Source organism: Toxorhynchites rutilus, chromosome 1, assembly GCF_029784135.1.
Source record: "Toxorhynchites rutilus septentrionalis strain SRP chromosome 1, ASM2978413v1, whole genome shotgun sequence".
Taxonomy (NCBI): domain Eukaryota; kingdom Metazoa; phylum Arthropoda; class Insecta; order Diptera; family Culicidae; genus Toxorhynchites; species Toxorhynchites rutilus.
Window position 1 is genome coordinate 107,744,397 of NC_073744.1, and position 14,160 is coordinate 107,758,556.

The following is a 14,160-nucleotide window of genomic DNA, read 5'->3' on the forward strand; positions in this document are numbered from 1 at the left end:
TCCGGTAAGTTAAAAGTAATTTTGACAGTAAATTTTCGAAAGAAGGAGACTGCATGGATCGACTTTCTCTTGTGTTAAACATCATCTAGAAAGCTTTCCTTACCATTTTTAATTTATTAAATGTGATATAAGAACTTCCCTTTCAATTTGAGTCGTACAAATATACTATCAAATCTCATGCAATGGGTGACTTTAGCGGTGGTCCAAATGACCTGTTTGGTATAATTATTCTGAAAAGAATCAAACTGAGACCTTGCAGAATCATGCGCGGAATGTGAATGTATGTAAATAACCAATCAGTCTTAGCATTCAAATTCATTTTCATTGAAGCAGCTTTGGATTTATGAGTAATTTTTCAGTAATTTTCAATTCAGTTTTTTGATCTATATCAGGCATTAACGAAGCAACTAACAATATCTTTTATTTTGTTCCAGATGATGACTACTGCGATGCTGAGTATTTAGATGAAGCGTACAACCCGGAGAACGACACATTCGCTCAATCTATGTTTATGTCACCTTCTGCGCCGACATCATCAGTATCATCGCCATCACCAACACTGCCATCATCAAGCCGCAGGCATTCCGCTCCTAAAAAGAGAAAACAAAATGTGCAGGAAAAATTGTTGGAATTGGCTATAAAATAAAACGAAAATATGGTTACTTTTATGGAGCATTCCAAGACTACAGATCTTCAAATAATCGAGCTCATGAAAGAAAATAACGCGTTGATGAGCAAGCTGGTCGATAAAATTTGAATTGGAAATTGGAAATTTGAACCAAATAAAACATGTTCAAAAAATCAAATGAATACAGAAATTGATGAAAAGTTTGCGGTGGTGGGTACCACCCACTGTTTTTTCGGTGAATATAGAGGGAGATAATGGACAGTTTCCCTGTGATATTTACCGAAATGTACCATCAGTGCGTTTATAATCCTGGATGCTGATGCGTTTGTGTGACTTCTCTTGACTCTTACTATCAATCCTCTTTGTGGTTGTTGCTTCGAATTTAAGGTTTGAATCTGGATCATCCATTTTTTGTTAATATGGTCATTGTGGTTGTTACATAGGTTATGTAGAATGCAGAAAGTTTTGATAATTGTATTGACATTATTTAGGTCGACCTCCAAACCTTTCCCGATTCTTCTGAAACGGGCCTTCAGATGGCCGAAAGCATTCTCTACAACTCGTCGGCATGCTGATAGTTGATAATTAAATAACTTTTCATGCTCCGGCTGATCTACAGAAAATAGAAACGGCTTCATCACCTGGTTTGACAGTCTGAAAGCCGAATCGCCGATCAACAGTATCGGTACTACAACCCCTTCGATTAGTTTTGAATGCGCTTTAAATGTCTCGTTCGTGCAGTGTACTTTTTTGAGTTTAGAGTTCTCAAAAATAGTTGAATCAATTGAACGGCCAGGAACTCCTACGTTGATATATGTGAACCGGTAACGATGATCCACCGCAGTAAACAGAATAACCGAATGCCATCCTTTGAAGTTATAGTAGTCGGTTGCCTCATTTTTTGGTACTTTGACTTCTATATGGCATCCATCAATGGCACCGTAGCATTGTGGAAAACCCAGTTTCTCGAAGCCACCGACTATTTCTGATATCTTCTCCGAGGTTGGTGGGTATGCGTCAAACACTTCGTGTTGCACAACATCTACAACCGCATTGCAGATTTCAATGACCAGTTCACCCGTAGTTGTTCTTCCTACACCGAATAGACTTCCAATAGTTCTATATTCCGCTGACGATCCGAAAGCATACAGGGCAATAGCGATGCGTTTCTCCAACCGAATAGCAGACCGCCAAAGAGTATCTTCTCTTTGCAGGCGATGTAATTTTTTGACCAACAAATTAAACGTACATCTGTCAAACCGAAACGTGTTTTTGAACTTTTTATCACTAAACTTTGGTACTTCATCTTCCCAAAATCTAGAATTTTCTACCTGAAAGACCGATATAGTTAGAGAAATTAAAGTTGATATTCAAATGCATCTTACAGTTGACCACACCCTACGTTTTCGGGATTTAACCGGACTAGAGAGTAACGAAACGTATTTCCTGTAGAGCTTCCTAGATATCAAAGCTAACATCCTATATTTTCTGCTCTGCTTCAACAGCATTTGAATTTTTCTGTTATTTTGAATCATTTTCGTTCTGATTACGTTCAGCATCCTGAAGAAATAAAGATACAAAAAATAAACAAGCAAGAACGTTGACGGCATTGAGCTTCGTATTACGAAACGGGGGAGTAGGCATGACAATATGGGTTTGCAGAAGAAATGAACACACTTTTAAAATAAAAACAGGAAGTGGGTTATATCTATGGTATAACCGCAAGGGTGACGTAGGACTCTCGTTGATATAGAGATCATTTGTATGAAGTTGAATCTGAATTCATTCTGAATGAATGAATATTTGGAGAACTTCGAAAACGAGAGCGTTACGTTGGAGGCACAAGGTTTTATGCATCCAATATTGGATACGGAAATATCCTAATCTGAAGAATAATCTTCAGAAGCTATCCTGTTGATTGCGATTGATTGAAAAACCACAAAACCAAATGTATTTGGTCACAGTGTTACATGGATAGAAAACATTCAATTAAACTCTTTCACATGAATATATTTTGAAAATTCCCAGAGGAACTGGCAGATTATTTTCAGTAACGATTAGTTATTTCCACATTTTCCTCGATACTGGAAGCCCACCAGTGGTTAATTCCAACTCGATAACCACCTGTTAATAGCACTTGATTGAAACATATTTGGTCACAGTGTTACATGGATAGAAAACATTCAATTAAATTCTTTCACATGAATATATTTTGAAAATTCCCAGAGGAACTGGCAGATTATTTTCAGTAACGATTAGATATTTCCACATTTTCCTCGATACTGGAAGCCCACCAGTGGTTAATGCCAACTCGATAACCACCTGTTAATAGCACTTGATTGAAACATATTTGGTCACAGTGTTACATGGATAGAAAACATTCAATTAAACTCTTTCACATGAATATATTTTGAAAATTCCCAGAGGAACTGGCAGATTAATTTCAGTAACGATTAGTTATTTCCACATTTTCCTCGATACTGGAAGCCCACCAGTGGTTAATACCAACTCGATAACCACCTGTTAATAGCACTTGATTGAAACATATTTGGTCACAGTGTTACATGGATAGAAAACATTCAATTAAACTCTTTCACATGAATATATTTTGAAAATTCCCAAAGGAACTGGCAGATTATTTTCCAGCAATGATTAGATCTTTCCGGAACTTTCTCGATGCTGAATGGCATCCTAACGAAAAGAGTTCTGCGCGTGTATGTGTCGATCCTTCGCCGTCCACCTCCTCCAGCACGTTAGGCAACGATGTTGTCTTGTCGATGTCCTCACGAAAAATGAATGTGTCTCACCACCAGAATATCGCTTAAGTATGCTTTTTGTGTGTGATTAAATCGAGAGAAGGTGTGGTTTACAATGGCAATTTGGAAGGCAAACTAGAGGGGAATGAACTCTCTGAGCTCGGAACTTTCGGCGACTGAGCAATAATCGATTGCGGGCGCATACAATATTGGATACGGAAATATCCTACTGATGGGGAAGAATAATCTTCTGAAGCTATCCTGTTAATTGCGATTGATTGAAAAACCACAAAACCAAATGTATTTGGTCACAGTGTTACATGGATAGAAAACATTCAATTAAACTCTTTCACATGAATATATTTTGAAAATTCCCAAAGGAACTGGCAGATTATTTTCAGTAACGATTAGATATTCCCACATTTTCCTCGATACTGGAAGCCCACCAGTGGTTAATGCCAATTCGATAACCACCTGTTAATAGCACTTGATTGAAACATATATGGTCACAGTGTAACATGGATAGAAAACATTCAATTAAACTCTTTCACATGAATATATTTTGAAAATTCCCAGAGGAACTGGCAGATTATTTTCAGTAACGATTAGTTATTTCCACATTTTCCTCGATACTGGAAGAAGCCCACCAGTGGTTAATGCCAACTCGATAACCACCTGTTAATAGCACTTGATTGAAACATATTTGGTCACAGTGTTACATGGATAGAAAACATTCAATTAAATTCTTTCACATGAATATATTTTGAAAATTCCCAAAGGAACTGGCAGATTATTTTCAGTAACGATTAGATATTTCCACATTTTCCTCGATACTGGAAGCCCACCAGTGGTTAATGCCAACTCGATAACCACCTGTTAATAGCACTTGATTGAAACATATTTGGTCACAGTGTAACATGGATAGAAAACATTCAATTAAACTCTTTCACATGAATATATTTTGAAAATTCCCAGAGGAACTGGCAGATTATTTTCAGTAACGATTAGATATTTCCACATTTTCCTCGATACTGGAAGCCCACCAGTGGTTAATGCCAACTCGATAACCACCTGTTAATAGCACTTGGTTGAAACATATTTGGTCACAGTGTAACATGGATAGAAAACATTCAATTAAACTCTTTCACATGAATATATTTTGAAAATTCCCAAAGGAACTGGCAGATTATTTTCCAGCAATGATTAGATCTTTCCGGAACTTTCTCGATGCTGAATGGCATCCTAACGGAAAGAGTTCTGCGCGTGTATGTGTCGATCCTTCGCCGTCCACCTCCTCCAGCACGTTAGGCAACGATGTTGTCTTGTCGATGTCCTCACGAAAAATGAATGTGTCTCACCACCAGAATATCGCTTAAGTATGCTTTTTGTGTGTGATTGAATCGAGAGAAGGTGTGGTTTACGATGGCAATTTGGAAGGCAAACTAGAGGGGAATGAACTCTCTGAGCTCGGAACTTTCGGCGACTGAGCAATAATCGATTGCGGGCGCATACAATATTGGATACGGAAATATCCTACTGATGTGGAAGAATAATCTTCTGAAGCTATCCTGTTAATTGCGATTGATTGAAAAACCACAAAACCAAATGTATTTGGTCACAGTGTTACATGGATAGAAAACATTCAATTAAACTCTTTCACATGAATATATTTTGAAAATTCCCAAAGGAACTGGCAGATTATTTTCAGTAACGATTAGATATTTCCACATTTTCCTCGATACTGGAAGCCCACCAGTGGTTAATGCCAACTCGATAACCACCTGTTAATAGCACTTGATTGGAACATATTTGGTCACAGTGTAACATGGATAGAAAACATTCAATTAAACTCTTTCACATGAATATATTTTGAATATTCCCAGAGGAACTGGCAGATTATTTTCAGTAACGATTAGTTATTTCCACATTTTCCTCGATACTGGAAGCCCACCATTGGTTAATGCCAACTCGATAACCACCTGTTAATAGCACTTGATTGAAACATATTTGGTCACAGTGTAACATGGATAGAAAACATTCAATTAAACTCTTTCACATGAATATATTTTGAAAATTCCCAAAGGAACTGGCAGATTATTTTCAGTAACGATTAGATATTTCCACATTTTCCTCGATACTGGAAGCCCACCAGTGGTTAATGCCAACTCGATAACCACCTGTTAATAGCACTTGATTGAAACATATTTGGTCACAGTGTTACATGGATAGAAAACATTCAATTAAACTCTTTCACATGAATATATTTTGAAAATTCCCAAAGGAACTGGCAGATTATTTTAAGTAACGATTAGATATTTCCACATTTTCCTCGATACTAGAAGCCCACCAGTGGTTAATGCCAACTCGATAACCACCTGTTAATAGCCGCGCGTGTATGTGTGTGTAGCGATGTCTTCCCAGGGAACCGTTTGTGGCATCACTCTCCTCCTGATAGATTCCCTTCTGGCCTAGGGTGCACAAACAGGCTCTTGGTGACACCGTTCATCCGCGCTTTCATGATAAATAAAGAGCTTCACCGCAACAGCGACAACATGCTCCAATCGCTGTTCAATTAGAACTGAGTGGATTTCCGAGCGCCGCTCGCTTATATACCGATTGGTGATTTCAATAGCCTGTTTTGAAAGCAATTTTAAGACTATTGAAACAAGTTTTTGGATCAAAAAGTAACAAGTATATAACGCGTAGACATTTTATCTTTCGAATGAAGTGTTTATCATACCATTTCGTTCAGTTGTTTAGGAGCTATTAACGCTCAAAATCTCGGTCTCCGGCGTAACGCTTTCGTTTTCGAAACTTTGATTTTACACCCCGGTATAGAAATGAAAGACGTAGTCCTACGTCAAAAATGTCGCATTAAATGTAAATTACTGTATATATATATATGTGTGTTTGTGGTTTAAAATTAAATCGTCATAAAATTATGGTCAGTATAATAAAAATGGTCAAAATAATAAAACGAAACAATAATCTTACCTTAAACTATAGTCACACTAAAATCAGTGAGATAATATCAAGGAACAACGAACACACTTATAAATCTAACACATTAAAAAAAAAAGGTAATTGATTAGAAACTATTTCAATGGATCATTAAAATAAAAACTGGTGACATCATACAAATGTACTAATGCATTTTGTTGGTCAGGTCCGGCCAACGGGCCTTTTTGTATTGGCTTATCTCTACAGGCCCGCACGGGGACGTTATACAAGGTCGCACAGGAAGAGGCCCTGACAAGGGACAATCTACCGGATTACTGGTCAATCAAGACACCAGTGACTAGATCAAAAACTGCAGCTGGTATATCTAGCCGAGAAGAAGAACGGAGGCAACCCATTTAATCACCCTCACATCCATCCACAAACAAAATCCCTAAAATAAATTCCGTTATTAAATATCGCCTTCGTTTTCGAACTTGTCTACCACAACAAACAGCCCTTGATTGTTTTTCTATGTTTTTTTGAGTACGCGTTATTCGGGTTCGAACGGAACCACCAGGCCTCGCTCGCAGATAGTGGTCAGAGGAATTAGCTTAGAAGCCTTTGAGCCTAAGTTAGTGAGATTCGAATTGAGAAGAACGTGTGCGGTTGACGATTAGTGGACACGTGTTGTATTATTGTGTGTTCCTGCTTAGTAAGTGTCCTTCCGGTCCCAACAGGGTTTGAGGCGAAACGCTGCTCGACCTTAAGAGTCCTCTTCCAATAATAGTCGGGGGGGTTACAAATTGGCGCCCAACAAAAAAAAAAGAGCAAAAACGTTTTCGTCAAAATCTGCTCATAAATATTTTTCGCCACCTGAAAAAGGGGGCAATAAAACAGTACGCTGTTTTAGTTTTCTTTGCGTTCTCCAAACGAAAAATTCAAATAGGAAAAAATTTCTTGGTTTTAAGCTGTCTAACAATTGATTCAAGATGGATGTGGAATTCGATATACAATATAAAAATCTCCTTGTTCATCATCTGGAAAGGGAAGAAATTGAACATGAACTAACGATCCGGGATTTACCGTTCACTAATACAGAAACCCGAGCAGCGCTAGCTCGACGTTTAAAAGAAAAACAGGAAGTGGGTTATATCTATGGTATAACCGCAAGGGTGACGTAGGACTATCGTTGATTTAGAGATCATTTGTTCGAAGTTGAATCTAAATCCATTCTGAATGGATGAATAAATGAATATTTGGGGGACTTCGAAAACGAGAGCGTTACGTTGGAGGCACAAGGTTTTATGCATCCAATATAGGATACGAAAAACCTTGTTCTGAAGAATAATCTTCAGAAGCTAACCTGCTAACTGTACTTGATTGAGAAATCACAAACCCAAATGTATTATATGGATATTTTATGGATAGAAAACATTAAAATAAACTCTTTCGCTTGAATGTAATTTTCAATTCCAAGGGGAACTGGCAGATTATTTTCCACCAACGATTAGATATTTCCACATTTTCCTCGATACTGGAAGCCCACCAGTGGTTAATACTAACTCGATAACCACCTGTTAATAGTACTTGATTGAAAAATATTTGGTCACAGTGTTACACGGATAGAAAACATTCAAATAAACTCTTTTACATGAATGTATTTTTGAATTCCTAGAGGAACTGGCATCCAAACGGAAAGAATTCTGCGCGTATATGTGTCGATCCTTCGCCGTCCACCTCCTCCAGCACGTTAGGCAACGATGTTGTCTTGTCGATGTCCTCACGAAAAATGAATGTGTCTCACCACCAGAATATCGCTAAAGTATGCTTCTTGTGTGTGATTGAATCCAGAGAAGGTGTGGTTTACGATGGCAATTTGGAAGGCAAACTAGAGGGGAATGAACTCTCTGAGCTCGGAACTTTCGGCGACTGAGCAATAATCGATTGCGGGCGCATACAATATTGGATACGGAAATATCCTACTGATGGGGAAGAATAATCTTCTGAAGCTATCCTGTTAATTGCGATTGATTGAAAAATCACAAAACCAAATGTATTTGGTCACAGTGTTACATGGATAGAAAACATTCAAATAAACACTTTCACATGAATGTATTTTTAAATTCCCAGAGGAACTGGCAGATTATTTTCAGTAACGATTAGATATTTCCACATTTTCCTCGATACTGGAAGCCCACCAGTGGTTAATACTAACTCGATAACCACCTGTTAATAGTACTTGATTGAAACATATTTGGTCACAGTGTTACATGGATAGAAAACATTCAATTAAACTCTTTCACATGAATATATTTTGAAAATTCCCAAAGGAACTGGCAGATTATTTTCCAGCAATGATTAGATCTTTCCGGAACTTTCTCGATGCTGAATGGCATCCTAACGGAAAGTTCTGCGCGTGTATGTGTCGATCCTTCGCCGTCCACCTCCTCCAGCACGTTAGGCAACGATGTTGTCTTGTCGATGTCCTCACGAAAAATGAATGTGTCTCACCACCAGAATATCGCTTAAGTATGCTTTTTGTGTGTGATTGAATCGAGAGAAGGTGTGGTTTACGATGGCAATTTGGAAGGCAAACTAGAGGGGAATGAACTCTCTGAGCTCGGAACTTTCGGCGACTGAGCAATAATCGATTGCGGGCGCATACAATATTGGATACGGAAATATCCTACTGATGGGGAAGAATAATCTTCTGAAGCTATCCTGTTAATTGCGATTGATTGAAAAACCACAAAACCAAATGTATTTGGTCACAGTGTTACATGGATAGAAAACATTCAATTAAACTCTTTCACATGAATATATTTTGAAAATTCCCAAAGGAACTGGCAGATTATTTTCAGTAACGATTAGATATTTCCACATTTTCCTCGATACTGGAAGCCCACCAGTGGTTAATGCTAACTCGATAACCACTTGTTAATAGCACTTGATTGAAATATATTTGGTCACAGTGTTACATGGATAGAAAACATTCAATTAAACTCTTTCACATGAATATATTTTGAAAATTCCCAAAGGAACTGGCAGATTATTTTCCAGCAATGATTAGATCTTTCCGGAACTTTCTCGATGGTGAATGGCATCCAAACGGAAAGAATTCTGCGCGTGTATGTGTCGATCCTTCGCCGTCCACCTCCTCCAGCACGTTAGGCAACGATGTTGTCTTGTCGATGTCCTCACGAAAAATGAATGTGTCTCACCACCAGAATATCGCTTAAGTATGCTTTTTGTGTGTGATTGAATCGAGAGAAGGTGTGGTTTACGATGGCAATTTGGAAGGCAAACTAGAGGGGAATGAATTCTCTGAGCTCGGAACTTTCGGCGACTGAGCAATAATCGATTGCGGGCGCATACAATATTGGATACGGAAATATCCTACTGATGGGGAAGAATAATCTGCTAACTCGATAACCACCTGTTAATAGCACTTGATTGAAATATATTTGGTCACAGTGTTACATGGATAGAAAACATTCAAATAAACACTTTCACATGAATGTATTTTTAAATTCCCAGAGGAACTGGCAGATTATTTTCAGTAACGATTAGATATTTCCACATTTTCCTCGATACTGGAAGCCCACCAGTGGTTAATACTAACTCGATAACCACCTGTTAATAGTACTTGATTGAAACATATTTGGTCACAGTGTTACATGGATAGAAAACATTCAATTAAACTCTTTCACATGAATATATTTTGAAAATTCCCAAAGGAACTGGCAGATTATTTTCCAGCAATGATTAGATCTTTCCGGAACTTTCTCGATGCTGAATGGCATCCTAACGGAAAAAGTTCTGCGCGTGTATGTGTCGATCCTTCGCCGTCCACCTCCTCCAGCACGTTAGGCAACGATGTTGTCTTGTCGATGTCCTCACGAAAAATGAATGTGTCTCACCACCAGAATATCGCTTAAGTATGCTTTTTGTGTGTGATTGAATCGAGAGAAGGTGTGGTTTACGATGGCAATTTGGAAGGCAAACTAGAGGGGAATGAACTCTCTGAGCTCGGAACTTTCGGCGACTGAGCAATAATCGATTGCGGGCGCATACAATATTGGATACGGAAATATCCTACTGATGGGGAAGAATAATCTGCTAACTCGATAACCACCTGTTAATAGCACTTGATTGAAATATATTTGGTCACAGTGTTACATGGATAGAAAACATTCAATTAAACTCTTTCACATGAATATATTTTGAAAATTCCCAGAGGAACTGGTAGATTATTTTCAGTAACGATTAGATATTTCCACATTTTCCTCGATACTGGAAGCCCACCAGTGGTTAATGCTAACTCGATAACCACCTGTTAATAGCACTTGATTGAAATATATTTGGTCACAGTGTTACATGGATAGAAAACATTCAATTAAACTCTTTCACATGAATATATTTTGAAAATTCCCAGAGGAACTGGCAGATTATTTTCAGTAACGATTAGATATTTCCACATTTTCCTCGATACTGGAAGCCCACCAGTGGTTAATGCCAACTCGATAACCACCTGTTAATAGCCGCGCGTGTATGTGTGTGTAGCGATGTCTTCCCAGGGAACCGTTTGTGGCATCACTCTCCTCCTGATAGATTCCCTTCTGGCCTAGGGTGCACAAACAGGCTCTTGGTGACACCGTTCATCCGCGCTTTCATGATAAATAAAGAGCTTCACCGCAACAGCGACAACATGCTCCAATCGCTGTTCAATTAGAACTGAGTGGATTTCATTTTCCATTAAATTCATTTTTATTTACCAATTTTTGTTTTACAATAGGTTTTTGCAATTTAAGTGATTCCGCAGTATTTTGCTTTTCATGCTTTTGTTAAATTAATTATTCTATGTGGAATTGGATTTGATTTTACTCATTGGAATTTTATAGCTGCTCGACATCTACGGATGTATGTTTGAGTTTTAATTTGATATTCTAACCTAACCTACAAGCTTAAACTACTATACAAAAAAAATATTATTTTAGGGGTAGAGTTCTGCAATCGTTTGCCATTCTGATTGTTGACATCTTTCTATGTGCCTTCGTTCAAAATTATTTATTCTAGATTCGATTGGGTCAAATCCCGCTAGCCGGTGTACCTCGGTAGTTCTAGTGTGCCACGGGAGGTTTAGGATTAGCTCTAAGAACCGGTTTTGAATGATCTGGAGCTTTTTCATGTGTGATTTAGCACAACTCTTCCAAACAGGAGAGGCGTACTCAAGCATCGGCGAAATTATCTGTTTGAAAACGGCGAGTTTGTTTATAGTAGATGTTTTGGCCCGCCGGGCGATGATCGGGTAAAGGCTTTTGAGTATATTTATAGCTTTAGTGACCCGGTCGTCTATATGAGACCTAAAGAGCAGTTTCATATCTAGGATTAGTCCAAGATACCGAACGGCAGACGTCCACTCGATTTCACATCCCTGCACCTTTACCTTTGAGGTGGGCTTCAGTCGGTTCGAGTTTCGATGTGGAAACACAATGGTTTGCGTTTTGGCTGCGTTTACCCGAATCTTCCACGTCGACAGGTATTCGACGTAAGAATCGAGTCCAGCTTGCAGTTTCGCCACGAGAGCCCGGATAACTCGTCCTTTGTAACTAATTGCAGAATCATCGGCAAATAGCGAGAGTGTTCCTCCATCTGGTAGAGCCGGGATGTCCGAGGTATACAAGCTATACAGCAGCGGACCCAATATGCTGCCCTGCGGCACTCCAGCAATGACTTGGTATGGTTCGGAGAGGGCACCAGTGACAAAGACTTTTGACTTCCTTTCCTGGAGGTAGTTTTGGATGACTTTCACCAGGTAAACTGGGTAGCTGAAGCGTCTCAGTTTGTGGATCAGTCCGCCATGCCAGACGTTATCAAAAGCTTTTTCTATATCCATCATGGCCATGACTGTGGTCTTCGAGAGATCTTTGGAACGTCTCACCTGATTCACTACCCTCTGGAGCTGATGTACAGTGGAATGCCCTCGACGGAAGCCAAATTGCACGTCAAGGAGAATATTGTTCTCCTCAGTGTGCTTGAGGAGCCTGGTATATATGATTCTTTCGAACAATTTACTTGCCGACGAGAGGAGGCTGATCGGGCGATAACTTGACGGGCTCGTGGGGTCCTTCCCCGGTTTGAGGATAGGTACCACTTTAGACATTTTCCAAGCTGCTGGGAAATAACCTAGTTCCAGACAGCGGTTGAAGACATTCGCTAGGAGAACGTGCGATTTGGGCCCAAGGTTCTTGAGCGCAATGTTGAAATGCCCATCAAAGCCAGGAGCCTTCATGTTGCGGGTGTTCTTGATAGCTTGAGCAATTTCGTATTCCGTAACCCGTTGTTCCTCGGTTAGTTCGATTGGCACAGATGCAAGTTGAGCAACACTTTGTTCGACTGACGCTTCCATCGGACTAGCGATATTTTGACCCAATTCGTGAGCAGCTTTGAAATGAACAGCTAAAACGTTAGCCTTTTCACCAGATGTTAGGAATGAATGATTATCAGTTCTGAGGGGAGGCACAGGCTTGGGTTTTTTCTTAAGGACTTTAGCGAGTCGCCAGAAGGGCCTAGAAAAATTAGGTATATTTCTAAGTTCCTTGCTGAATTGCATGTTTTTTAATTTTTCTACTCTAGTTGCGATTATTTTGTTGAGTTTTTTAAAAAGAATTTTCCTAGAAGGATTTCCTGTCCTTTGGAACTGGCGTCTGACGCAATTCCTCAACGAAATAATGTGTTTGGTTACTGTATCCAGGGGTAAAAACTTACAATTTACAGTCGTCGTCGGGATGAAGCGATCCTCCGCCTCGCTGATGTCGTGGGAGAGTGCTTGCAACACCCTATCGATGTCTTCTACCGCTGCCAGGCGGGGGATCTCGTTGACACGGTCCTCCACGAACCGCTGAAACCGGGACCAGTTGGCTTGATGATAGTTCCGCCTGCGGTACTGCTGTCGGTGGTTGATTGCTTGATTCAGTTCAAATACCACCGGGAGGTGGTCGCTGGATAGGTTGGTGATTGCAGAGGGGCGAGAGCAGCCATCGCTGATGTTAGTAAGAGTGATGTCGAGAGTGGAGCCGGCCCCGGTTGGAGAGTAGTAGGTTGGCGTATCTGGGTGAAGAACCACATAGTGTCCCGCCTGGAGGTCCTCAGCGAGCACTGCTCCGTTTCGGTTGCCACGAATGTTCCCCCACGTGGAGTGGCGGGCGTTGATGTCCCCGGAGATGACGAATTTACCACTGCGTCGAGTCAGCCTCTGGATGTCGTTTTTAAATTGCACTGAGGTACCGTCAGAGACCTTGCACTGAATCGGACAGTACACGGCAATCATGGTTATCAGTCCCTCAGGAGTATTAAGCTCAATGCCAACGGCCTCGATGATGGATAAGCGGAAGTCGGGCAGAGTTTTGAATTCCAGTCCTTTGCGAACGGCTATTGCAACGCCACCTTTGGAAGCTCCAGCTCGATCGAGTCTGTAAATGGCGTGATGAGGCAGAGTGAAGTTAACGGAAGGCTTGAGGTGCGTTTCGGTTAAGAACGCGACGTCGATTTGGATATTTTGCAGAAATTCGATGAGTTCTAACTTTTTGGCTGCTATAGAGCAGGCGTTCCAATTAAGGATTCTGGTGGTGAATTTTGAGCTGCGTAAAGAGATGCATCATCTGCACCATCATTTTTTGGAGTTCGGCCACGATGCTTGCCAGGTGAACAATCGTTTGATTCGATGGATCTGTGCATGTCTTTTGAAAATTTGCTTCGGACGGCCATTGATTTGTGTCAACGGAGGGCTGAACTCTAAACCCGGAAGAGCGGTCAACTATTGATGGATTTCGCGTC

General features: G+C 40.0%; 1 protein-coding gene across 2 annotated transcripts in view; it reads right to left on the bottom strand.

The window, feature by feature from the left end:
* Nucleotides 1-394: 394 nt before the first annotated feature.
* Nucleotides 395-14,160, bottom strand: part of LOC129762208 (uncharacterized) — a 49,135-nt gene continuing 35,369 nt past the window's right edge. Inside the window, exons 1-3 of one of the 2 annotated variants that reach the window (XM_055760255.1) lie at nucleotides 2,014-2,170; nucleotides 909-1,959; nucleotides 395-590 (exon numbers count right to left, since the gene is read on the bottom strand). In XM_055760255.1, the coding sequence (XP_055616230.1) occupies nucleotides 499-590; nucleotides 909-1,959; nucleotides 2,014-2,163 (1,293 nt within the window). In that variant the 5' untranslated portion in view covers nucleotides 2,164-2,170 and the 3' untranslated portion in view covers nucleotides 395-498. Of the gene's footprint in view, nucleotides 591-908; nucleotides 1,960-2,013; nucleotides 2,171-14,160 lie in introns of those variants that run through there. The other variant, XM_055760256.1, reaches the window with a different exon arrangement.